Source organism: Suillus plorans (genome assembly GCF_016647745.1).
Source record: "Suillus plorans strain S12 chromosome Unknown HD556scaffold_1, whole genome shotgun sequence".
Taxonomy (NCBI): Eukaryota; Fungi; Basidiomycota; class Agaricomycetes; order Boletales; family Suillaceae; genus Suillus; species Suillus plorans.
The window spans coordinates 462,172-487,436 of NW_024537385.1; the positions used below are offsets into that span (position 1 = coordinate 462,172).

General features: G+C 44.5%; 5 protein-coding genes across 5 annotated transcripts; 1 reads left to right on the forward strand and 4 right to left on the reverse strand.

Moving 5' to 3' along the window:
- Window positions 1-807: 807 nt before the first annotated feature.
- HD556DRAFT_1435617 (uncharacterized protein) lies at window positions 808-1,521 on the forward strand (the record flags this gene model as incomplete). The annotated part of the gene is made up of 1 exon (XM_041305457.1): window positions 808-1,521. The coding sequence occupies one exon, from the start codon at window positions 808-810 to the stop codon at window positions 1,519-1,521; it is 714 nt and encodes a 237-aa protein (XP_041167551.1).
- Window positions 1,522-4,992: 3,471 nt separating this feature from the next.
- HD556DRAFT_1428133 (uncharacterized protein) lies at window positions 4,993-6,393 on the reverse strand (the record flags this gene model as incomplete). Its single annotated transcript, XM_041304686.1, has 3 exons — window positions 4,993-5,203; window positions 5,273-6,137; window positions 6,228-6,393. The coding sequence occupies 3 exons, from the start codon at window positions 6,391-6,393 to the stop codon at window positions 4,993-4,995; spliced, it is 1,242 nt and encodes a 413-aa protein (XP_041167552.1).
- A 2,379-nt stretch (window positions 6,394-8,772) lies between these two features.
- HD556DRAFT_1224136 (Endonuclease/exonuclease/phosphatase) lies at window positions 8,773-9,792 on the reverse strand (the record flags this gene model as incomplete). Its single annotated transcript, XM_041296935.1, has 1 exon — window positions 8,773-9,792. The coding sequence occupies one exon, from the start codon at window positions 9,790-9,792 to the stop codon at window positions 8,773-8,775; it is 1,020 nt and encodes a 339-aa protein (XP_041167553.1).
- Window positions 9,793-16,263: 6,471 nt separating this feature from the next.
- On the reverse strand, window positions 16,264-16,597 carry HD556DRAFT_1223940 (uncharacterized protein; the record flags this gene model as incomplete). The annotated part of the gene is made up of 2 exons (XM_041296924.1): window positions 16,264-16,387; window positions 16,446-16,597. Coding segments are annotated over 2 exons (276 nt in total), but the record flags the coding sequence as incomplete, so codon positions are not given.
- Window positions 16,598-17,151: 554 nt separating this feature from the next.
- Window positions 17,152-20,251, reverse strand: HD556DRAFT_1302308 (uncharacterized protein; the record flags this gene model as incomplete). Its single annotated transcript, XM_041299486.1, has 14 exons — window positions 17,152-17,213; window positions 17,353-17,468; window positions 17,517-17,610; window positions 17,663-17,823; window positions 17,965-18,107; window positions 18,215-18,227; window positions 18,320-18,324; window positions 18,483-18,500; window positions 18,573-18,600; window positions 18,721-18,998; window positions 19,049-19,633; window positions 19,772-19,820; window positions 19,850-20,145; window positions 20,210-20,251. 14 exons carry the CDS (start codon window positions 20,249-20,251, stop codon window positions 17,152-17,154), a joined length of 1,890 nt encoding a protein of 629 aa, XP_041167555.1.
- Between the last annotated feature and the right edge of the window lie 5,014 nt (window positions 20,252-25,265).

Sequence of the window (25,265 nt, forward strand, 5' to 3'; positions counted from 1 at the left end):
CGGCCGGTACGGAATGATTTCAGCTTAGCTTGGAAGTTAAGCTCGCATTGGACAAAGAACGCCCGGAGCTTCTGGGGCTCAGTGCCGTCGAAGGTATCTGGTTCTCGGACTTTAACTTTGGAGTCACCGGATGTGGCGGATTGGCGGTTGTTACGCGCCAGGTTATTGATGGCTTGGGATAGCTGGAGGAAGACCAAGTCTTGTGGACCTAGACCTTCGTTTTCATCGTCAGTCGGGTCTTCTGGAGGTTCATCATCCGGATCTCCGCCACCACCTCCCGGCAGGTTACCGCCTAGGGCAAGTTCATCGTCGGAATCATTGTGCGGAAGATTTCCGGCGGGTGTGGGGGTGGGGGTAGACGGATGTGGGCGATTCATGAGTTGCGAGATGCTGGAGGCAGCGCCTTGTGCACTAGCGCGGCGCTGCGAGAAACTAGTGAAGGCATCGACTATGGGAGTAGAGTCGCGTCGGGCTGTTACTAAACCCACCACGTTAAGAGTGGTCTGTGCCTGTGTAGGTGCCATGAAAACAGATGTAAGTATACTCGGTAAGGTGTGAGTTCGAATATACTGTTAAGAACATGCTCAAAGGTCAAATCCGAAGGGCTTGGCTTCAGCTCGTGCATCAACTATCGACTTCATTTCGACCTCTGGACCCAGTCTGCCTCCTCCATTTCTTGACAACCTCATCTCACTAGATGATCTGTTAGATCAGCATGTGTCAAGCTCCAGTCTGCCACTAGGGCAGGAATCAAATACCTGTGGATTTGTGCTCGATCCTGTTCCCTTGTCCACGCATGTCTACGGCATGGACTTTAACCTCACACCGCAACTGAACGGACTGCAAGGCTACCAGTACCCTGACCCATTTTCTTATAATCCAGCAGGTCCAATGCAACCAGACTCACCAATCACCGCTTGGAGAAATGAATGTACATCTGATGAAAATCCAATCATGTCCACCACGCTCCCTCAAACACAGGAATCAAGCTTGCCATCTTCATTTTCAAATAATGCTAATTTGTTCCCCGCACACGATCTGTCATTTACACATGTAACTCCGTTACTTTCTCTTCACCAGCCTTTCCTGCCAGTCCCTTCACTCCAACCCTCTCTCCCACTCTCTTTACCCTGCCCTGCCCTGCCACTCTCATCACCCTCTCTGCCGCTCTCGTTACCACAGCCTGCCCTGCCGCTCTCATTAGCCCAGCCTGCCTTGCCACTCTCGTTACCCCCGCTCTCATTACCCCAGCCTGCCTTGCTGCTCTTGTTACCCCAGCCCGCCCTGCCACTCTCGTTACCCCAGCCTGCCTTACCACTTGAAGCTGACCAGGATGCATTGGTGCCTAATTTGGAGCCATTGATGTCCTCGGAACAGATAGTTAGAACCAAGGCTAGGCGCTCGGGACGTCCTTCAGCTCGAGCAAAGGAAGTGAATGAGATGGGAAATGTAGTGCCAAAGAAGAAGCGAAACTCTGAACAGCCCAGTGCTTTGGAGTTGAGGAAAAAAACTCGTAAGTGATGTTATTATGGGTCTTGCACTCATAGTTACCTGCTTACTATACCAATATACCCATAACCTGTGTCAGAGATATTAATATTGAGATTGTTGTGAGTGATGAAATTTTGCTGGAACTGCCGGAGCATTCACTGTCGACAGTGTGTTGTGTCAACTACTGGTTTTTGCTGGATCATTTCACTCTACCATAGCATCGGTGAGCATCAGTCCCCAATTCCCTTGCCCAGGGTATTATCATTGTACTGACATTTTCTTTGAATGGTATGATAGATCTAGTCAATAACAACCTGCTGACGGAAAATCATTGATTTCACAGGCACCAAGCGCTACCAGAGGCACATCGGACACAGGATGCTTTCGTTCATCTTGAAATCGCTGCACTTTGAGGGCATTTTTAGCACAGGATGCTTTTGTTCATCCAGGTCACCCCCTCCACAAAGAGGGCATTGTTAGCACAGGATGCTTTCATTCATCCAGATCACCCCCTCCACAAAGAGGGCATCGATGGAACCAACCTCTTCTTGAAATTGCTGCGCTATATAGTATCTGTAACCTGTGTCAGAGATGTTAATAGTGAGATTGTTGTGGTGTCCCTGTGACTCAACTTTGGTGTGTATTGGACTACTAGATATGTGTGAATGCAACAAGACCTCGTCACAGCGGCTGCCAGACTTGCACAAGACTGAACACTTCAACCCGGATGCATCCATGAGCTATGAGGTGATATATCATGCAACACAGGCTGACCTGACTTGTGATATATCACCGGTCCTAGCTTGCAGATGCATCCGCAAGCTAGGAGGTGATATATCACTGGCTAGAGTGCTGAGTATTAGGAGTACTATAGCAGGTTATATATCAAGTTTTGTTAACCTACCAGTGATATATCACAATTTTAGTGACTCATTTTCTAAACCTAGTACTGGAAAGGTCTATTATAGTATACAGCTCGCTAGCAGCTAGCCTAGAGCTGATGATATATCACATATTGCTAATCTTTCAGCCTGAGTGATATATCACTGACCATTGCAGGTATCCGAGTCCTACTGGAATGTGATATATCATGATCCTGGAAAGGTCTGTTGTTGACCCAGCGGACCCGCTACTACTAAGGTTGATAATATATCATTCACACAGTGTGATGTATTACAAAATTTGATATACCAATCTCTGCCAGTAGGTGATGTATCAACTGATGTATCATTGTCTTACATTTTTACTCAAAGGTGTGGATGTATCATATACCTTCTACAATCATAGGTGATTAATAGATCATTATGACACTATCGCCTGCCAAAAACTGAGCTCTGTTGACATTGTGTGTGAAGCTTTGAAAATGACTATTAATCTGTTATTGAGGATTGTGTGTTCATATACTAATTATCGTGATTATAATGGTACTGTTGATGGAGGCCTGAGTTATACAGCTGACCGCCTGCATTACCAGATCCCCCCATGTCATACATCTGTGCTCCACCACCAACTCAAAAATCCTGAGACATGCCAGTGAGAGGTCTACTAACCAATATGAACTGAGGGTGGAGAGTAGGTGGAGACTGAGCAAAGACATGTTGTTTTGTTGCACATCTTATAATTATGCAACAAGTTCATAAAAAAAAAATAACTATGTTAAGTGAAGGAAAGTTGAGCTTCAGAGGTCGAGTTGGCTAGACTATAGACATGAGTAAATGATCCTGGCAGGCTTACTCTCCCACACCGGAGTGTGTGGGCCGCTGCTCCTCTCCACCTAAGAGGTGCTGACATGCGAGTGTGTCATATCCCGTATTCCGGACCTACATCTGATAATGTTCCCACGCCTCATCCAGACCTTCAGACGCCCTATCCATGTCTCCAGTCCTCTACCCATCCGGATCCCTGCACCTCTGCACATCCACATCCGCGCATCCATGTCCAGATCCCTTTACCTCCGTACATCGGACCTCCATACCTCCGCAGCTAGCCTGCATCATTCGTCCTTTGTCCTATTGCCCTAATATCATATCCCGTATATCCACGCTTCTTGTCCGGACATCCGGTCCGGTCCGGTCTGATCCGATATACGATAAGCTTCCTAATTCATTTCCTGTGCATATAACGTTAACACAGCCTATTCCTCTATTCGGTATTCCTTGTTCTTGGTATCTCGGTTATACTTACTACCGGTACGCTTACTGATCCGTTAACCTATGCTTCATTTCCGACTCGCGCTTGATAGCTTTGCTTATGCTTCATACATAGCCTCAGACACTTGCTGTCTGATCTTTCCGTTATTTCCTTAGTATATAAACTCTTGTATATGTCTGTAGTTCCTCAGTCTGAATATCATATTAGTCCTCGCACTAGATCTCACTCTAAAGTCCTCATATCAGTCCTAGTCTTCCGACTTAAGTCAATATCCATCTCAGGCCTAGGGAGAAATTCCCTAGGCCAGAGCTCCACTTATCCGATCCTCCGAAGTTTCCGGACATTCGTCCGAAACTTTCCCGCAGTCCTCCGGACCTATTCTGCTTCGGACTTTGTCCTTGCAGCCTTTCCTCTGTTTGCTTCTACTTAGGACGTGTCCTAAGTAGCCATTACACATATCCGTATCAGGACGAAACCTTGTTGTAATTTCCGGAAGTTCCTCCGGAACTTTCCCGCACTCATCCGGAACGTCCGTCCGAAGTTTCCCGCGCTTCAGATGTCCTTCGGACATCTTCGGACTTCCTCCGGACATCATTCTGAAATTAAGGGCACATACTCGGGTAAGGGGCGCAGCGCACGAGCTGAAGCCAAGCCCCTCAGAATCAGTCCTACCCTTTGTGCACGGTCTTAACAGAGTGCAACTAGACGTCAAGCAGTGATTCTATGAACTGGTAAGGACTATACATGTGGTGGACTGGCTACTTATATACTAGTGGCTACTGTGCACAGACCATGCAACCCAAATAGGTAGGCAGACGATAAGACTATCCTAAAGTAGGTAAGCGGTAACAATTCAAACTCCAACACCAAGGACACATCACTTTGAAAGGCACCTTATAGGTACACAACAAGCTTATGACCAAATATATGACTATTGTCATATCCCATATATCCACGCTTCTCATCCGGACCTCGGACCTTAGATCCGATCTGATATACGATAAGCTTCTTAATTCATTTCCTGTTCATATAACGTTAAACACAGCCTATTCCTGTAGTTGGTGTTCCTTTACTCCCAGTATCCCGGTTATACTTTTTTTTTTAAAAACAATCCAATTTTTTGTCTTTGAGAGTGTAACTCTATGTAAGACAGTACTATCTATTTTTTTTTTGGTAGAACAATATTGCTAAGTGGCGGCTGACCAGGTCAACTCCAGGAAGCACGTTTGTTATATGGGGTTTGCACCCGTAAGATGAGGGAGGTAGTATCTAAGTTAGTTACCCAGGGGAAATGCTTTATGCACGCCATGCTTGGCAGTGTGGGACTCCTTACCTCGCAAGTAGCCAAAACTACCCGTTATGCTCCGAGAAGCGCTGAGGCAAGATACCCACTAAAACCCCTGCTGTCCAGATCCAGTTATCCGGTAAATCGTCTTCATCCAGTAGGACCCCACTCCAGGTACGGAGTACCAAGGATTCCCTTAGCGCCTTTTTTCCGTGTCTCGAGGCGTTGGTTAGTAATTTGTCATATTTGAGTCTTCTATTAATTGTGGAGATCCATCTATTGCAGATTTCATTTTTGGAGTGGAACTTGTCCTCTTCATTGTTGAACTTAATAACTCATTCGCACCTTAGTTTCCAGATTAGATGGGTTGATTCGTAAGTCAGGATTGAGAATAGTCTAGATTTTCCTTCTAATCTTTTCTTTTTGGTGTCCATGAAATGTGCTAAATTGCAGCCTAGAATCGTTCCAAATCTTATATTGGGCCATGTGTCCTTGCGCCGACACCAGAGTTTTTCTGCTAGCTTCCAGATTAGCTTCCTCGCAGGTGAGTCTTCGCATTCTACTAGGATATGTTCCATTGATTCAATGCCTCCACACAGTCTACATGTCCCTCTGTGTTCGTAGTTTGGTATGTTCTGCCAGAATTCGCCTAGGCGGTACGCTCCGTGGAGATTCTTCCATAGGAATCCACGGATACCTTTGGGTATGTCCTTATTCCTTATTGATTTCCAGATTTGTGCTTCTGAGGGTGTTTCCAGGCTTATCTCTCTTACAGCGTGATGTGTCATGGCTAGGGCCATTCGAGTGAGGCGTCTCTTGTGGTATCCTTTATTGATTCTGCAGATTCCTTTGTAGAATAGGCTCTGTGTGCCTCGTGACATTAGTAGTCCGGAGGTGTTGAATTTGTCTTTCACCTTGGTGTGTATGTTGTACGTTTTAGGGTTTTCTATGCTCCTACTTATTAGATTTTCAGTTTCATCCATATTGTGTGTAGGTGTATTTGTTCCCCACACTTGTAAGGTTGTGGCAGTGCTTCTCTCGCGGAGTTCTGCCATAATTGCTATGATGAGTTTGGTGTTGGGGGCTTGGATCCAGCCCAGTTGTTCTAGTCTCGGTGCGTCTTTGGTTAAAAGTTTGATTATTTTCGATGCTTTAATGGATAGTTCCATTCTAGCGTTCTTAGGGGTGGCCCTGGCTGTTTCTAGGATTGCTGCTAGTTCACCAGCTTCAGGTGTTGCTAGGTCTTGAGGTAGTTGGAAGGCTATATTCCTGACGTCGTCTGGTCCATACCATGCCGCACCAGTTGCTACTGGTTCCCCATCGTTGTTGATTTGGTAATTTCCACTGATGGTTGCTAATGTTTTCTCAGTATCTGACTCATTGGCTTGTGCTTGTGACTGATGTGCGGGCACTATAGAGTGTGTGAGGCTTGTGAATACCTGGAACCCGTCTTCAATTATGGACATCGTGGGCAGTGCAGGGTCAAAGAGTATGTTTCCTTTCTCTTTAAGTGCTTTCTCATTTGCTTCATGTTGTTCTGGGGTCAGGTCTGGTACCTTTTTGAAGATTTCGGTGGATGTGGACCATTTGGGGAGGATGCACGCCAGGATTTTGATGGCTGTCTTGCGGCACCTGAAGGGTTTGGCACATTCATATTTTGCGCGGTCGGAGGAGCATACTGAGCATTCACATTCTTTTCGGTTCTTATGATCCTGTGGTGTTTGCTGAGTCGCTTTTTCCAGGTCTCCCACTGTGACTATTTTATGTTTGTCTCTCAGGCAGTTCACATAGTAGTAGTTGTTCAGTTTGTTGAGTTCTGGGCTTGCGCCGAGGTGGAACCAGATGGGTAGTTGACGTGCTATGTTTGGGGGAATTAGACATGAGTCTCATTTCACATGGTAGGTCTTCGCGGCTTTGAGCATTCGTTGTATTGGTGGTGGAAGTTTCCTGGTTAGTGGCTTCCATGTTTGGAGGAAGATACTAACTTTTGCACTGTTGCAGATGGATGGAGCTGGTTTTGCATACTTTCCTATCAGGGCATTAGCGAAGAAGGCCCAAGGTGGGCGTTCGTGGGCTGGTTTAAGGAGGCCTTTGAGCCACATTAATTCAATAGCATCATTTCAGTGAGTGAGGTTAAGCATGTTTTTGTCGCCTTCCTCTATTGGTTTGCACAGGATATTAGTACTTATTGGGGTCTTCCCTTTATTGTCCCAGGCAAAGTCTCTCGCTTTTACCATGAGTGATTTTTCGATCTCCTTAGGCATTCCTTGGCCAACAGTTATATATTGGGTCATGCCGCCTATAGTACGTTGAATTATAGTCTTTCGTCCTTCGACGGTTGGGTGGCTCTTATCCTATCTCTTTAGGCTTGTGTCGATTTTCTCTATTGTCAGTGACCATATTGTGTGTTCATTGGTATCGTTTCCCATCCATGCTCCTAGGATTCTCACTGCTGAACCGTCTTTAGCGATGTTGATATTGGTAGGTATAGGAGCACCCTCTTTGTTGAGTATCCTCGTTGTTTGGAGTCTTTGGCGGAATGTCTTGGTGCCTATAGGTATGATTTCGGTTTTTGATCTATTAAATTTTGCGCCTGATGCGTTACACCAGCATGTTAGGATGCTATTCAATAGTGCGAAGTCGTCTTCTTCCGTTAGGTATATGGTGGTGTCATCTGCGAACATTGTTACAATGATTCTGTACGTCATGCCGGGCGCTTGGTAGCCTTTAAGGTCTGATTGTCAGAGCATTTCTGCTAATGGTTCTATTGCTAGGTCGAATAAGAGGCATGAGAGTGGGTCTCCTTGTCGGACACCCCTGGTTACTTTGAACTTATCACTCAATTCGCCGTTGATCATGACAGCTGTTTCTGCTTCTTCATATAGGGATTTGACTGTGTTGATAAATTGATCGGGGAAGTTGAAATGCTCGAGTGCTTTCCAGAGGTATGAGTGTGTTATTTTGTCATATGCTTTTTCTTGGTCTAATGCCACGATAGCTCCTTCCTTCTCTTCTGCTTCGGCGAAATTGATTATCAGTTGAGTCAGCTGTATTTGGTCTGTTATACTCCTCCCTGGTACAAACCCGGCTTGATTTTCGTGTATGACTGATGGTGCAGTGCGTGCTAGTTTTAGGGCTAATGTTTTGGTAAATATTTTATAGTCGCTGTTTAGGAGTGTGATGGGGCGGTAGTTTGCTATTTCCCATCTATCGTTCTTTTTGTATAGGGGGCACATCCATCCCTCAGAGAAGTTGGACTCTTTCGTGACCCCAAAGGTCTCAATGTCGTTGTAAACATTAGTCATGCATTGTAGTAGGTCAAAGGGTTCGTTTTCCTCATCTTTCTCTTTCGGGAGTAATCTGGACATCTCATCTAGCCATTTCCAGAATTCGTATGGGAGGCCATCTATTCCTGCCGCTTTACCATTTGGTAGCAGCCTTAGTACTTCCCCGATGTTTTCTTTTGTCAGGGGGTTTTTGAGTATGTTTCTTTCTTCTTCGGACAGCTGTCTATTGATTGTATTCATAACTGTGTCCATGGCAGTGTGTCTTTCTTCTTCTGGTGCCAGGTCTTCATTTTGTAGGTTATTGTGATGGTTTCTTGCGATTTGGGCCATCTTATCTGACCGTGATTCGTAGATGGGGGCTTCTGCCGGTGAGTCTATTGTTTTCAATTCGACGATTGTGTCTCTGGGCTTAATGTCTTTCCCAGATCTTGACCACAGTTTGCTTACAGGTGATTCACATTTGATTCTCATTTTTACTGCTAAGTTGTCTTTTATGTTTTTGTGGTGTTTCCTTTCTAGGTTACTAATTTTCTCCTGCAGTTCTAGCCCGACGAATTGTCATTCATCTTCAGGGAGATTATGGTTGTTTAGGCATGTTTTGAGGTGGATTTTCAGGGTATTAATACGGTTCTGGATCTTCGAGATAGATTTCTTTGCTGTATCTCTGCATAGGTGAATTACTTTGTTTTTGAACGTTTTGAATATTGTTTGGGGGTTGTTGGACTCTGATCTGTCAGACTGGGAGCTCGTTATGTCCTTTTGCAGGGCTCGTCCCATCTTGACTATTTCATCTCGTACTTGTTTGTCTTTAGGGATGAAGAGCGGCAGTGTCCACCTGCCTTTGCCTACGAAGGGAATACGTATGTCTGATATTCTCGCTGATATCAATTGGTGATCGGTTGCAATTCCAGATGGTTCTATTTGCCATTCTTTGCTAAAGGGCGTGAAGTCCTCGCTAATGTATATCCTGTCTATTCTCAATTGTCTTCCTCCTTGCCGGTGAGATTGCGCAAATGTGAATGCAAGTGAGTTGGGATTCTCTGCGCGCCATCCGTCTCTTAAGTCTAGGCTTAGTTTTAGACGTGCTAATGATTCAGTAGCGTGTTCATTGTCTTGTTTACATGGTAGTCTGTCTAGGGCATCTTCAACTATGTTGAAGTCGCCAAGCATTACGTCTGGTTTAGGTTTCCCTTCTAGTTTGGTGTGTAATTCTTCCCAAAACAGTTGGTTTTTTGATGGTTCATTTGGTGCATATATTGCTAGGATTGTCAATATCGTTTCTTTGGTCCATGGTATGTGTATCATTAGTGCTCTTCCTGGGATGATTTCGAGTGAGGTCACTTCCTTACTCCTTGTCATTTGTACGTTTAGTACAATTGCTATACCTTTGGCATTAGTGTTTTCGGGGTCAATGGATGATATGATTTTTAGCCGACGTCTGAAGGTTTCGTCTAGCTTGGATTCTTCTTCTTTTGACAGGTGAGTTTCTTGGATGGCCATAATCCCAATCTTTTTATCTCTTATAACTTGATTGATGTGGTTCCATTTGTCTGTTCCGTTGTGCCATCTTCCTCTCATATTCAGAGATGCAACTTTGATGTTTGCTCTTATCGTTTTCTTACTTTCTTTATTGGCGCTGACTCTTAGATCAAATTGAGGTGGGTTGCGTCTTGCTTGGGACTGTCTGCTTGACATCATGGATCCCTCATGGTTAGGCCTCATTTGGGAGGCACCTTGTACTACAAGGTTGGGAGTACTATGTACTTCAGCTGGTGTTGCCAAGTTGATGTTTGGTGTGTCTTTTGTATGAGCGGGGTGCTCAATAGGCTGGTGGCCATCTGCTGTGAAGAAGTCAGTATCCCGCCATTGGAGGATATTGGAAGCTTCCTTGAAGGATGGAGTAAACCATAGGTCAGCGGCATACATCATTTTTGGTATAGCTACAGCTTGATACAATTGGCGCATAAGGGGCATCGGGATTCCTTTGGCCATGGTAGATAGGCGGCAGATCTGGCATATGTAAGCTGTTCCTTTGGCCATTGCGTTATTGACTTGTGCAGTCCATCGTAGTTCTTGGTCTACTATGATGCCGAGGAAGCGGTGGGTTGCAGAAGGGTGGATGGTTGAGCCTTGGATGGTCATGCTGGGGCGGGGCTTGCGTTTATTCATAGAGAAATCTAATAAAGCGAATTTGTTAGTCTCAAAGTGTGAGTTATGATTGCGTGACCATTCAAATCCGCCTCCAGGGCATTCCAGCATATCAGTAAGCATAGCATGCGCGGTTGCAAAGTCATCCACTATCACGATAAAAGTCATGTCGTCTACGAAGGCTAGAGTCAACTCCTTCAGAGTCTCTCTCCCTTGCCATTGTTGAGCGACCTCTACTAAATCAGAGTTATAAATAATATAAAGGATCATGGACAGGGGGTCTCCCTGTCCTATACTGTTAGTGATTGGAATCCAGTCCGATGTGTATCCATCGAAGCATAATTGAGTGAATCTATCAGTTAGTACTCGTTCCGTGAACTCTACCATTTCACGAGGAATGTGACACATTCTCATGTTGTGGAGGAGGTGGCTAGTGACTGCATTGGGAAATGCGCCTTCAATGTCTAAAAAGAGTACAGATGCTACTCGGTGAGATTGCCAGGCATCCTTGATGGTAGCTTCTAGAAGATGAAGGGAGTCAGTGGTTGAGCGGCCCGGCCTACCTCCAAAGTGCGTGTTCGGTAGGAGTTGGTGATGTTCTAGTACGTAGGTTAGTTGCTCAGCTGCGACCGCCGTGAGGAGTTTGCAAGTTGTATTGAGGAGGGCGATAGGTCTGTATGCTTTGGGGACTGTATATCTGGGCTTCCCTGGTGTGTGGAGGACCACTGTTGTGAAGTGGCGCCATGGTTCTTAGTATGTCTTGTGGGAGAAGACGGCATTGAAGATATATATGAGGTGTGGGATCAATGTGGTCGTGCATCGTTTGAAGTCGATGTTACAGATGCCGTCCGGGCCAGGAGCCTTATATCCACTAAGGTTGGTGATGGTGCGCAGAAGTTGGTCTGTGGTAAAGGGAGTGTGCAGTGCGATTGGGTCGGGATATCTACAGTCTGGTGGTACATGGTCAGTAATAGGTGGTGTAGATGAGGAATTGGTAGTGTGGTGATAAGGGTGGTATGAGATATACTCAAGTAGTCCTCAATGAGCGAGATATGTGTCGACCCAAGGGGATTGCTACTGAGAAGGTTCCTCTAAGTATATGTGTGGAGGGAAACACTGGGCCGGGCGCTTGGTCAGGCCTGGTAAGGCGTGCGACGATGAGTGAACAAAAGCAACATGAAGCGCTGGTGAGCGACGGCAGGCGACAATAAGCGGTGAAGTGCGACTTATAACGGAAGCGCGTGCTGAGAGGGAGTGATGTGCGCGTGCGGGTGGTGGAGCGGAGCGACTCTTAATGAACTAATTTGGCAGGGTTTCTAGTAATGTACGGCCGCGGCGCTCGTATTGTACTTAGATAATTAAGAGATATGAGGGAGAGCTTTTTAGACTTAAAGTCCAATGATGTGCGGGCTGAAAAATGATCATTACACAGTTTAGGCGCGTATATATATACTAAGTAATACTAAGCGCTGTCAAGCGCTAAAGCGAACCGAGAAGCGAAGCGGATACAAGATAATATGTAATGTAAGGGTCCATAACGGAAAACATACGAGATATGGCCATAAGCGCCGGAGATATGTCAGAATAATTGGAAATAGAATGGGAATACGCACCGACGAACCGAACGGACATGGAATGGATGGATGGAGGATGAGCGACAGAACCGAGGATACGCGACCGAAGCGCTCGTGCATGCGAGCGGCCGACGGAGCGCTCAAGTGCGCTGGATGAGATATGAGTCGCGCTATATTAGGAAGTGATAGAGACGATGGGAATTTAGATCCCTGCAAGCCCACAGAGATATTAGTCTCTACAGCAGGGAGGGAAGAAAGCTTCTGCGATTAGGGTGCTCTTCTCATAATTAGTAGATGCCTCAATGGAGGAGCCATCTGGGTGCTTAATGGTTAGTGTTGGGACTTGAGTGTTACCTCCATCCTTAGGATCGGACATTGCATATTGGTTTGCGGTCCATATGTCATTACCTTCAATGTCTTCGAGCCACTCTGTCCAATGCTGTTGCTTCGTCGAGGCAATGGAGTCCGTGTATTGAGTTTTGAGGTCCTTCAGTTCCTCATGGCATTCATGGAGAGGCAGGGTGCACATTTGGTAGGACAAGCGGCTGAGGCGATTGACTTTCTTCCACAGTACAGTGAGCTCCTGAGTCCACCAACACTTGGAGTGGGGACAGGGTTTTGAGAGTGGTACATGGACAGTGATGGTGGAGGTGATGGCTTCTGTTAAACGGCGGGTGGCAATCTGGAACTCTTCATTAGTGGCTAATGGCTGTGGGGGATGAGGGGATAGAAGATCTTGGAGGTGCTCATCGAATTTTTCCCAATCTACTTCTCTCCAATTCTTCTGGGTGTTATGTCTGCATGTGGGGTCTCCAGTTCGAGAATGAGATGTATTGGGACATGATTGATTTTTGGGCCTCTGAGTTCTGGGGCCATGGTGCAGGTGATAATTGCATCGAGTAGCTGTTCCGTTCCAAAAACATTGTTGGGTCTGGTCCAATTGCCGGTACTGGAGGATTGGAGTGTTGGGAGGTTGCCAGGTAGTAGCTGTATCATACCAAAGTCAGCAATTAAGTCTATGAGAGGGTTAGCAGTAGTATAGTTAAATAAGTGCCGGTTGCGCATTTCTTCCCAGAGTGGATGGTGGCGGTTGAAGTCCCCCATCCAGAGCATGTGATCTTCTATAGTAGGGCGGAGGGTTGCAATGTTACTTTCAATGAAGGTTTACCCCTGCTGATCCCTAGTCCTTGTACTAGATCTCACACTAAGTCCTCCTATCAGTTCTAGTCCTCTAACTTAGTCAATATCCATCTCAGGCCTAGAGAGGAATTCCCTAGGCTAGAGATCCGCTCCTCTGCTCCTCTGCTCCTCTGCTCTTTCATTCCTCCAAGTTTCTGGAAGTTCCTCTGGAACTTTCCTGCGGTCCTCCAGACCTATTCTGCTTCAGACTTTGTCCCTGCAGCCTTTCCTCTGTTTGCTTCTACTTAGGATCTATCCTGAGTAGCCATTACACATATCCCTATCAGGATAAAACTCCATTGTAATTTCCGGGACTTTCCAGGATTTTCCTGGACTCCTCCGGAAGTTTCTCACACTTGTCCGGAAAGTCTTTCCGAAGTTTCCTGCACTCCTCTGGAAGTCCTTCGGACTTCACTGGACTTTCTCCGGACTTCATTCTGAAGTTAAGGGCACATACTCGGGTAAGGGGCACAGCGCACTGGCTGAAGCCAAGCCCCTTGGAATCAGTCCTACCGTTTGTGCACGGTGTGTGTGAGGAATGATAGCTAGATGAGAAGGGGAGAAAGAGGGAGAAAAGGTGAAGTGGGGTAAAACTCAAATAGACCTCTGGACGCAAGTATAGTTTCGGCCCGAGGGGATTGCTACTGAGAATGATTCCTCTAAGTAAATATATGAGGGGAAACTTTGGAAACTAGTAAGTGAGGTTGAGAAGCGAGGGAACATGGAAGCCAAAGCCAAGCCAATGTGATGCAATGCAATGCGAGGCGCTGGAGGTATGAAACAATGTGAAACCGTGAGGCTGAGAGTGTTTTAGTGCATGCTAGTGCATGGCTGAGTCGAAGGGTAAGGATGAGAAAGCCGCTGAACACACAAAACAAGCAGTAAGAATCAATAAGGCGGCCACTAGAAACACGTGTGCCGATATATGCTGAGGTTTATGATCTTGAGTGCGGATGTTCAATTTTTGCGTGCAAAGTGGTGATAGATTCTTGTGCAGGAAAAGAAGAGCACATGAAAATTCTAAGTATGAGATATATATGTATGCACGCCTAAGCATTACTCAGAACTGAGTAAATCATGAGAAGTATGTAAGTAGGGTCCATGACACATTTAATGAACATATGAAAACCCAGTGGTGCCCTCGTCGCTCTGCACTCTAGCTTTCCTGTCTGTTCCTATCATGGATCTCTTGTCAGATGTTTTCTTCTTCTACATTTTCTTCGTTATTTGACTCTTCCTTTCTCCTTTCTTCCTCTTGCCGCTGCTCTAGCTGCTCCTGAAATATCTTCTGGTCTTCTTCTAATCTGGTTCCTTCCCTTGGTGTGAATGCCCTTAAATGTCGTGCATGGTACTCCCCCCCTAGTGCTTCTCCTCCCAGTGATTCTAGTTTGTACGAGTTCCTAATGTGTGCAGTGATATGGTGCAGAGGTGACCACTTTGGCAATAACTTGTGTTTGGCTTCAACTGTTTGGTCCAGTTGGCTGCGATAGAATTGAACGAGCTGCCCTTGAGAGAAGACTACCTCACCTGGATTCTGTTTCAAGACATGCTTGTCAAATGCTGCTTTCCATTTCATGGTGTGTTGGACTGCTGCATCATATCTGTCAAGCTGTTGCTGTGCGACGTATACCATATGTACATTGATGTCTGCTGTTTGTATTGCAGATGTGCTCTCACTTAGGTCCATTCGAGGGGTATTGATGACCTGTCCCAAGAGTAGTCCCTTTGGAGAGGATTTCAGTGTGGGAAGGATACAATGATTGAGGGCTACTATAGTGTCATCTATGTGGTCTGTCCAGTTGAGTGGTAATCTATCCCATGAGAGTGTCTCATAGTCATCTTCGCCAAGATTTGGTGCACATAGTCGTTTGAGGACATGTAATAGAATCTTGTTGGTACCTTCCACTAGACCATTAATCCAGGGTGAGTATGCTGTGTGTTACAGGTCCACTTAGCACACAAATTCTTGACATCTGTGTTGTTAAAGTGTCTGCCCCCGTCTGACATGAACATTTCTGCCGCTGTGAAGTTCTGGAAGATCTGCGCTACACTATTGATTGTCGTTTTTGCGGTTCCCTAGGACTTATACTTGAATGCCCAAACATGCTGTGAGAAGGTGTCTAGATATACACCTACAGTGGTGTATCCTTTGGATTTGGGTGAGGTTAGATAGTCTCCAACTAAGAGTTCAAACAGGTGACGACGTGTGATTGGTTTTAGCAATGAATGTATGTGAGGGTTACCAAATTTTTTGCATCTGCTACAGTTGCTGATTGCAGCCATTATGGATGCGTCTAGTTTTGGACTGTAAATGTGATCTGTTAACATGATTTTGATGGTTTCACTGTGAGTTCCTTGGCTTCTTCCTGTGTCACGCATTTGGTCTTACTCCATGCCCATACTGCTGTGCCTCCTTGTATTCTCCATAATTTCCCATCCTGTATCAAGTATTGTGATGCCTGGTGCCATGCTCGCTTTCGATTCCGGATGTCCTTCCCTCGGTCCAACTGGAGGATGGCTTCAATCACTTCTGAGAATACCAGTTCATTTGCAAATCTTTGTAAAAGTTGGGATGCTGTAGTTTCATCAATGTTAGTAGATATATGCAGCAGGTCATTGATCAAACCCAAATTTGATTCCCGATCTTCACTAATGGTCCACTTGCTTCCATCCACCAGGTTCATGTTCCTTGGGTGTCCTTCCCATTGTCGACTGAGACTGTCTGCGATGACATTGAGTTTTCCTGGTACATGTTTCACATCTACAATGTTATGTGCTAATATTCCATCTCTCCACCGAGCATGTGCCGCGTTCAATTGATTGCTGATTAGGACGTCTTTTAAGGCCTGACAGTCCATTTCTACTTCTACTGGGAATCCCCATATGATGTCCCAAGTGCCGACCCCCGACCCCCGAGACCCGGCAGTCCACAATTTCGGGGTTCGGGGGTTGGTAAAATCTCAGGGTTCGGGGTTCGGCACTGTGAAAATTTGACATTTATATTTTTGCGAGTGTTGTGCTTCTGGTGTCCGTGTGTAGCAATAGGATATGTCGCACACCAGGGTTCAGGTGTGGGGTTTTCCCACTTCAGTACTTGATTATTGGTCAATGCCACACATGGTCGATTCATGTTTTCATGCTTACGGGTTTAGATTTCGGTGGTCGATGGTAGGTATATGCACTCATAGTGTGCATGTATCCTACGTGTTTGATTCGCTAGACCCTGATAGGATTCTACAAGCTCCATAAATACTCTATGTTCTCGTTGAATGCTAAAGTCGAAAGTACTATAAGACCCTACTGACATTCAATCAGCACAATTCTACTGACTCAGCTGGATAATCTTCTATTGGAGAGTCCTGTAACTCCTCGAGTCGAAGAGTGTTTCCGGTCAGGAGAGCAGGGTAATTGCAGAGTGCAAAGACTGTCTGACCAAAATGGCACCCATGAAGAACAAGGGGATTGGATGAGGTACTCTCAGAAGTCTTTGCGACAATGCATTCTCATTGCAAGTAATGTCATGCTCAGGTAGGCTCTTCAATACAGCATGCATTACAAGACTCATAAGGTTCACCTGCAGCTTCCAACTTCCCTAGGGGCTGGAGCCACACAGACTATAAGTGAGATTTCAAAATTAGATCTGTTCGCCGGTCTAACAAAAGACCACCTAGGTGCCAGCGAAGAATTTACACACAAAGCAGAATCTGAGTGGCATCAACTTAAGGAACAGTCAAAGAAAGCAGAAGATAGTGTTGCATACCTCACAGATAGGATGTCACATACAGGTATAGATGGCCGGAAGAGTACTACCATGCCAACAACCTTGAGCATCATATGCCCAGTGACATTCATGTGCCTGACCTTGCTCAGATTCCTCTGGGTACCCCTTCTCCTGCATTCTCTTCAGAATTCTTGGCCTGGGAGAGTATGTGAGGTCCAAACGGGGAGAGAAGAGCGAGTTAGGGTCATTGAAAAAACCGGATAAGGTGTCCGTGCGAGGACGTATTGTTTTCCCAACAATTAAATTCATGACTACTTAAGTATAGTATGGTCCATACTGTATCACACCATGTTTTGTGCCCATTCCACAAGGCATACCTGATCAAAATGAAGAGTAACATAAGTCATAGGTGAAATCGTGACCTCTACAGTATTCTTTTTGACATTACACTTTATGACAATGAAGACGTGACCACAATATTCCCCATCCAGAACAAAGACCTGTTGTTTTTTTTACGTGGAGGGGCTGGGCTCAGATCTTTGGCGGGAATATGGTAGTGTTGAATGGCAGCGCCTATGTTACTGGATGTGCAGAATACCACAACACAATTTTCAGGTGCAAGTCCATTCACACTGCAGAACCGATCAGGACAAGCTGTTGACACAAACTGTTTGTGTAACCTGCCTCCCATGAAGCCCACTGCAACCTTCAACACCGCGTGATAAAGGAGGAATGTCAAGGAATACTCCTTGCCCATTAACCAAAGTAGTGGGACTACAATAAAATATAATAAACAAAAGGTTTGATATCTCTATCGTGTACTCACCACTGTCTGGGAGCTTCTTGGCTCTGGTGTCAATGTTATCCTGAGTGTCCTCAAGATTGAGGATCCAGGGGTCAAATTCGGACAAGCTCAGAGCAACACTCAATGAGAGGTGATCCACAATACCTTCTGCATTGGAGGTCCAGGTAGTCCATGGCGACAAGCTATTAGTACCTGGTGAACTCGACGGTAGTCAGGCAGGTGGTGGAGTAATGCTTCGATGTTGAGTTGTCGTCGTGTACAATCTCTTTCCATAGCTAACAAAATTTAACAATCTAGTAATGACGAAACTCTGCGGTGCTCACCTGGTGACAATGTCATGCCGTCTGAGAGTAGTATGCGCCCGCCCATTTAAAGCAATGATGCAAGTGTCGGAACTGATGTCGTACAGTGTCGCTCGATAACCTTTCAGCTCGCCCCCAACAATAAACACTTCTTGTCCAATGACCTTGTTGAACAAGTCTGAGTTTGTGTCACATGTTTTTATTACAAATGTGATTGGGACATCAATCTGTGACAGGTCAGCCATGCTCGAGTTGGGGTATTGATACTTACGAGGGAGTGATCACTGTCAGATAGAAAAGTCAAGCGCGTGTTTGGAAAGTCGACACTTCGCACGACCCCTGTCCTCTGATATTCTGGACCACGGGCAACACTCACTACGTCTGTTAGTTATATGATCATTCACCTCTACGTACATTTCTATGTCTTTTATGTGTCTTATTGTGCCTTCATACTCATAGTATTATTCCTGACACTTTACTTACCATTTACATGGCTTCCTGACTTCCCTAGGATGTCCCTAGGTCGAGTTATTACTTACTCTTTGATTGTGGCTTGTCTGTTTACATTTGTTTACCATATGTCACCCATATCCCAGAGTCCAGTGCTCCCTGCCTCTTTGGCAACTTACTCTGGACTCTAGGTACTGTATAACTTTACTACACCATTCAATAGATTGGCAACTTACTCTGGACTCTAGTCTGATCTCTTCTGGTCTCTCAGCAGCCTCTAGAAGCGGCCCAGTTCACTCCCATCTTAACAACATCTCCAGGCCTCACGACATAGCCCCTTGAATTCTCAATGATCCAACACTAGACTCGACATCATCCCCAGCTAACACGGGGTTCACATCCCGGAACCATAGCATGATTCCTCCCAAAATCCACTCCATGATGCCACATTTCCCGGAGTGCTCGCCCGCAAGCACTTCTATGTGGTCCCCGACTTGCAAAGATTCGTATTCAGGGGGAGGCTCAAAGTGTTGCAGCGTATGTAACCATGGTTGAAGGGTGTGATGCAAGGGGCAACAATCTAGATAGTACCTTGAAATGAATAGCTATGCAAAGAGTATTAGATCATTTTGATTTCATTCAAGCATAATCTTACTTCTTCTTTGGAACCATCTTGGCAAACATGGAACATATCATCACTAATCTGAATAATGTGCCCCTCCAACCCCAGGTATGGACCTGCTACTACTCGAACTTCATTGCCGACACAAAAGACACGCTCAATGTCCTCCAGTTGAATGTCAATTCCACTTCGGTGTCCATCAAGGATAATTTCCAAGCATATGGAACCTGAAGCATGATCCGTCAAGACGACTGTACCAATCTTTGAACGAAGTTCCCCTGAGATGACCCTGGCCAAATTGCCTATGCGCAAGAACTGCATCGAAAATACAGCCAGCGTTTTCTTGATGAAGGGTGTGTCGAACCTGGACTGCATATGCAGTTGAATGTCATTGGCATGGGGAGAGGCAACAAGTTCGAGGTGACCGTGGTGAAAGTGTTTCAGTACAAGTCCCATATAGTACTGTTCTCCTTTGTAAGAGCATCCTACAACTTTGCCATCATGGTTTAGGTCGCGAACCGTCTGATTGTTTGGAAGGTGAAGTCGGTCGAGTAGGGCTACAGATCCACTATGCATGAGTCCAGAGTAAGTTGCCAAAGAGGCAGGGAGCACTAGACTCTGGGATATGGGCGACATATGGTAAACAAATGTAAACAGACAAGCCACAATCAAAGAGTAAGTAATAACTCGACCTAGGGACGTCCTAGGGAGGTCAGGAAGTCATGTAAATAGTAAGTAAAGTGTCAGGAATAATACCATGAGTATGAAGGCACAATTAGACACATAAAAGACATAGAAATGCGTACTGTAGAGGTGAATGATCATATAACTAACAGCCTACACCATTGTTCAATGGGAGTACTTGACAAAGGACCATCCGTCCTTGGTGGAGACAAAGGTAGGGGTATGTGACTGGTTTTTGAAGCGCGAAGGTTTGCCAAGGTGATGCTATTATCACCATCATCACCATCACCAGAGAACAACACATCTCTGGCATCTTTCCAGTCATCGAAAATGTATCGATCACCGAGGTATGCAGAAAATGCCTCTTCCAGTTGGGGGTATGTCATATCCATAGTGAGATACTTTTCAAGAATTTCCCATGTGCCTCCATCTGCCAATGGCGCTGGCTGAAAATCTCCTGTCGTGCAAACAGGCTCGTAAAGATGTTGATGATATCTTATCAGAACTCACTGTCATCGATTCAGATGCGTTTTCGAGTATGTTCACCATCATTGAATGACGCACATTTGGACATGCTGTTAAAAATGCATCAGTCTTTGGATCACATAATAATACTTAACGCCTCACATGCTATGTTTGATAATCTACTTGATTGTTCAGGTTCTAAATGATGGTAGTGGAAAGAAACCTGAAAACACGCATCCACGAGATTTTGTAGTGAACAACTAATTTTGCTTAGTAAATGTGACTACAATATTTGGAACCAACGAGCTTGCACTACAAGTAATGTATATTGAGGTTTTGGACTTTCGAAGCGAAATAAAACAGCATTGTTATATAGGTGTAAAATAACAAATTATCCTATGAACCTTTAAAGGAGTTTTTTTATAACACTGCAGACCGAATCATGAGGTAGTTGCACAGCTAATTAATTTGTGCTCAAAATTGATACCCTGTCAGGAGTTGTGGTGATGTCGAAAAGACTTGATCTTGTAACGAATGCGGGTTGATATACAGAATAACAATTATTCAAACTCAGTCGGCAATTCCCGATGTTTGGTGTGCCACACAGTCACTCGCCGAAAAGCTATCCCACACATCCAACAGTAGTAATGTGTGACACCAATGCAGCTGATACAGCTTGTAATGAAACAATTTATCATCTTGAGAATTTGAGAGCTTCTTCTGCAAAACAGCCACTAGCAAATGGTGATATAGATGTACAGCTTCATATGTCTGGGGCCCTGGTGTTTGTGTGGTACAGGACAAAGGTACTTCGATGGAGACCAGTGTTTTTTCGATCCTGCATCTTCATCCTGCCATTCTGCCTTGTCTCCTTTGTTGTATTCATTCACCTCCAGCATGGAGTTGATGTTTTTCCAATGCATGGATGTCACATCAAAAGCGCTGAAAGTACTAGTACTCTGCTTGAGACTTCTGAACTACCTGGTTCCAGTACCAATAGCCTAGCTGGAAGAAGGAATGATTGGGTAGGGATAGAGATGGTAGAGGGAATCATTACTTGAAGTAGACGGTTCCTGGGGGGCCTCAGGAATAAATGAGAGGTCAGCCATGGTCATGTACTCTTCTGGATCATGGGATGAGGGCATAGCGCAAAAATATTAACGCACTAGCCCAAATATGTTTGCAGGAGTACTGAAAACTGAGCATGCCAGTAAGCCTGAATAATCTTCTAGACTGACAATATATCCAATAGATTGTGGAAGTAGATTACAGACTTCTGCAAAAACAGTAGATAGGGACTAAGGGAGCATGTCCCTGAATCTCTGTGGTAGTCATTGGTTTTGATGTCTGGGTCTCCACTGTGCTAGACTCATGTCCTCTTCATCAAGATTCTCTCCTTCAAAGTTACAATAATGGACCACATACTTCAGTCATATTCTATGTAGAATCCTGGCTCTGGACATGTCAAAAGGCTGTAGAATCAGGCCAGCTAGGTACCAGCCAGTTAATGTAGAATCAGTACTGGCCAGTCACTCTATGAATAATATTAGCTAGCATATTACAACCAGAGTAATATACATAAATCATAGGCTGACTGGATGTATATAATGTATTCCAGTATGAGCCTATTGATCAATCACTATATGTAGGATCAGTGCTGGCCAGTGGTTGGGCCATGCATATCATTAAATAGTGGCTAGTAATGACTATGTGATATGTAGTATTGAGCCTGGCTAGACTTTACTTATGTATTGCTAGCATGGCCTTCTTGACTATATGACATGTAGTATTGAGGCTGGCCAGGTTATATATAAATATTACTAGCATGGCCAGCCTGACTATATGACATGTAGCAGTGAGGCTGGCCAGTGTATATTCAAATATTGCTATCATGGCTAGCCCCACTATATGACACGTAGCAGTAAGGCTGGCCAGTTTATGTATAAATATTGCTAGCATGTCCCCTTTGACTATATGATATGTAGCAGTGAGGCTGGCCAGTTGATACTCAAATATTACTAGTATAGCTAGCCTTACTATATGACATGTAGTATTGAGGCTGGCTGGATGTACTAAAATGTCGCTAGCATAACCAGCCTTACTAGATGACATGTAGCAGTGAGGCTGGCCAGTTTTATATTCAAATATTGCTATTATGGCCAACCTTACTATATAACATGTAGCAGTGAGGCTGACCGGTTTATACTTAAATATTGCCAGCATGGCTGGTCTGAATCTATACCATGTAGTATGAAGGCTGGCCTGGTGTATTATAAATCAGGCCAGCCTCAATACTACATATCATATAATAAGGCTGGCCATAATAGCAATATGCAAATACATCTAACTAACATCACTGCTATATGTTATATAGTAAGGCTGGTTATGCTAGCAACATTTTAGTACATTCGTCCAGCCTCAATACTACATGTCATATTGTAAGGCTGGCTATGCTAGCAATATTTGAGTATCAATAAACATTTGACTATAGGATAAGATATCTATAGTAGCATATTAAGACCTCTTATCCTTCAAAGAGGGTTGCCTAGTTCTGGTAGATTGTCAAATAAGTTTATGTTCTGTCCTTGCCTTCTTGCTTTTCCTAGAGAAAGTCTGAGATTTTGTTTTTTTCTTCACTTTCTGTGTGCCCTCCTCCTGTTTCTCGTCATGGGCATTCTCTACCTCCTGCATCTGTACATTCACATCTCCTCTCACCAACTCTTGCTTATCTTCCTGGTCCTAGTCTACACTATTCTCTCTCTTGTCCATCTTATCCTGCTTACCATCAGCTTCCTCCATCTCTTCCTTCTGATCACCATCATCAGAGGGATCTGAAGCAGCCTTCATTGTCACCTCAATGAGACCTATCACTGTGCATGTCATATGACTGATTGTATCATCCACCTTAATGATATATTGAAGGTCTAAGTTCGAACTGGCCAAGTAGAAGGGGGTACTATGGAGGGCCTTATCTTCTTTATACTTTATGATGTGCTTGCAATCCCTCAAAATCAATCTAATGCCTAAGACCATCAGTGCGGCTGAGTATATAGATTAAATTGGGGCTTTTGTCATCAGCTCCAAGCTAGCCATCACCATGTCCTGTAACTCATGCACATACTCCGAAAGATAAGACTCTTTCTAAGACCAATTAATCCAGTCAGGTAAATCCAGTTCCTCCTGTGGCGATGGCTAGTGAATTGTATTAGGATCAACTCATATCTAAGATTGACTAAATACTTACAAGATTTTCTATCATAATAGCCAAATCCTTGACTGCATTACGAGCTCAAAGTAAGACTTATCAGTGCTGAGGGCTTTCAAAAATGCAAAATAGTCACTACATAGCACCTCCACTGGTGATGCTGCAGCCAATATAGTACCCAAATTAGCTGAACTATGTTGTTCATCATCTTCAGAGGTAACTTCAGCATAAGGTTTATCCTTATTGAAACTAGCTCTGTCCCTTGGACTATGCATTAGATTGATTCTCATGTCAGATGGTCTTGCCTTTATAAAAGTGACAAGTCTCTTCTGTGCCATGCTCCGCCTCTCCCAATAACTCCAGAGAATATTAATATTCTTTGATCTCATGTGAGAGAGGTCACAGAAGACCAAGTTAGCTGGAACTGAACCAGCCTATAAATACTCAGATGAGCAAGGAGTTATGGTGTGCCAAGGCACAGGCTTACTGCTGCTAGTGAAAACTTCTACAAATATACACTGATTGACCATGCATATAGCTATTCAAGTCATAGACACTTACTGTATGCAGTATGAAAAATCATTCTTACGAGTTTTTGTTGATTCTCAAGTATGACACCACCATGAGAAGGAAGTTATACATAGCCTTCATCATCTAAAACAACTTTAGGTAGTTCATATTTATTCTCTTCCTTGCAGTCTGGATCAGCTGTTGGGTCTATTGATTATAGTCAACTAGTATGTAAAATGAAGATTGAATAAACATACGATACTTAGTCTTTGCCCACTCTGCAAAGAACTCAAAGCCAGTTGAAGCATACTCTTTGATGCCATCTGAACTGACTGAGAAACTTTTTTTGGCATTCTGAGGAAGAGATTCATGTCTAGAGGCACTTCAGTCACCCTCAAAAGAATACCTATTAGGTTGATAGTCCTCTACACAAGTATTAACCTAAAAGGTATGATTTCTCTGGTATTTCCCATTATATTGCAGGGCAAAATGCCAAGGCTGGGATCAATATGGGACAAGTCCTGTGGGATAAAGCCAATGCTTTTCCCAGCCCATCTGGGACATACTTTTATGACAATTCCTATGGGAATTCCCTACAATATGGGTGGTGTCAGAGGTCCTTTTGGCAAATTTTTGTGCCATATTATGGGAGTATAGCAGGGACTATCAGGGGCTTTTTGTGCCATATTAGAGGGTATAACAGGCACTATTAGAGGCTTTGTAGGGACCAGTAGGAGGCATTACTGGGATAATTTGGAGGAATCATGAGAGGATTATTGAAGGTAGTATGGAGACCACGAGAGAGTAGTATGAGCACCATCAGATGGTAGTATAGGGGCCATTAGAGAGTAGTAATGGGACTACAATAAAGTAGTGTAGGCACCACTAGATGATGATATGAAGCTCTATAGAAAATAAAATAAGCACTTCTAAATAGTGGTACAGGGACCTCTAGGCAAAATTGAAGAAATGGGTGGCACTGGATAAGTCCATAGTGGGAATTTCTAACTTACATGTATTTTATAAACTGGTATACAGTGTGAGACTGGTCCTTCAGGCACAAATTCTTATTTGTTTATCTTTTCATATCAATACTAAGTGATAGGTTGAAGACGAGGTCCCAGGCTCACACAAATTCTCATGTTGGGAATTCACACCTCACATAATCTTATGTTGGGAAGTCCCAGTTCACAAATATTCTTATGTTGGGACTTTGTTAAGACCGTGCACAAAGGGTAGGACTGATTCCAAGGGGCTTGGCTTCAGCTCGTGCGCTGCGCCCCTTACCCAAGTATGTGCCCTTAACTTCAGAATGAAGTCCAGAGAAAGTCCAGTGAAGTCCGAAGGACTTCCGGAGAAGCGTGGGAAACATCGGAAGGACTTTCC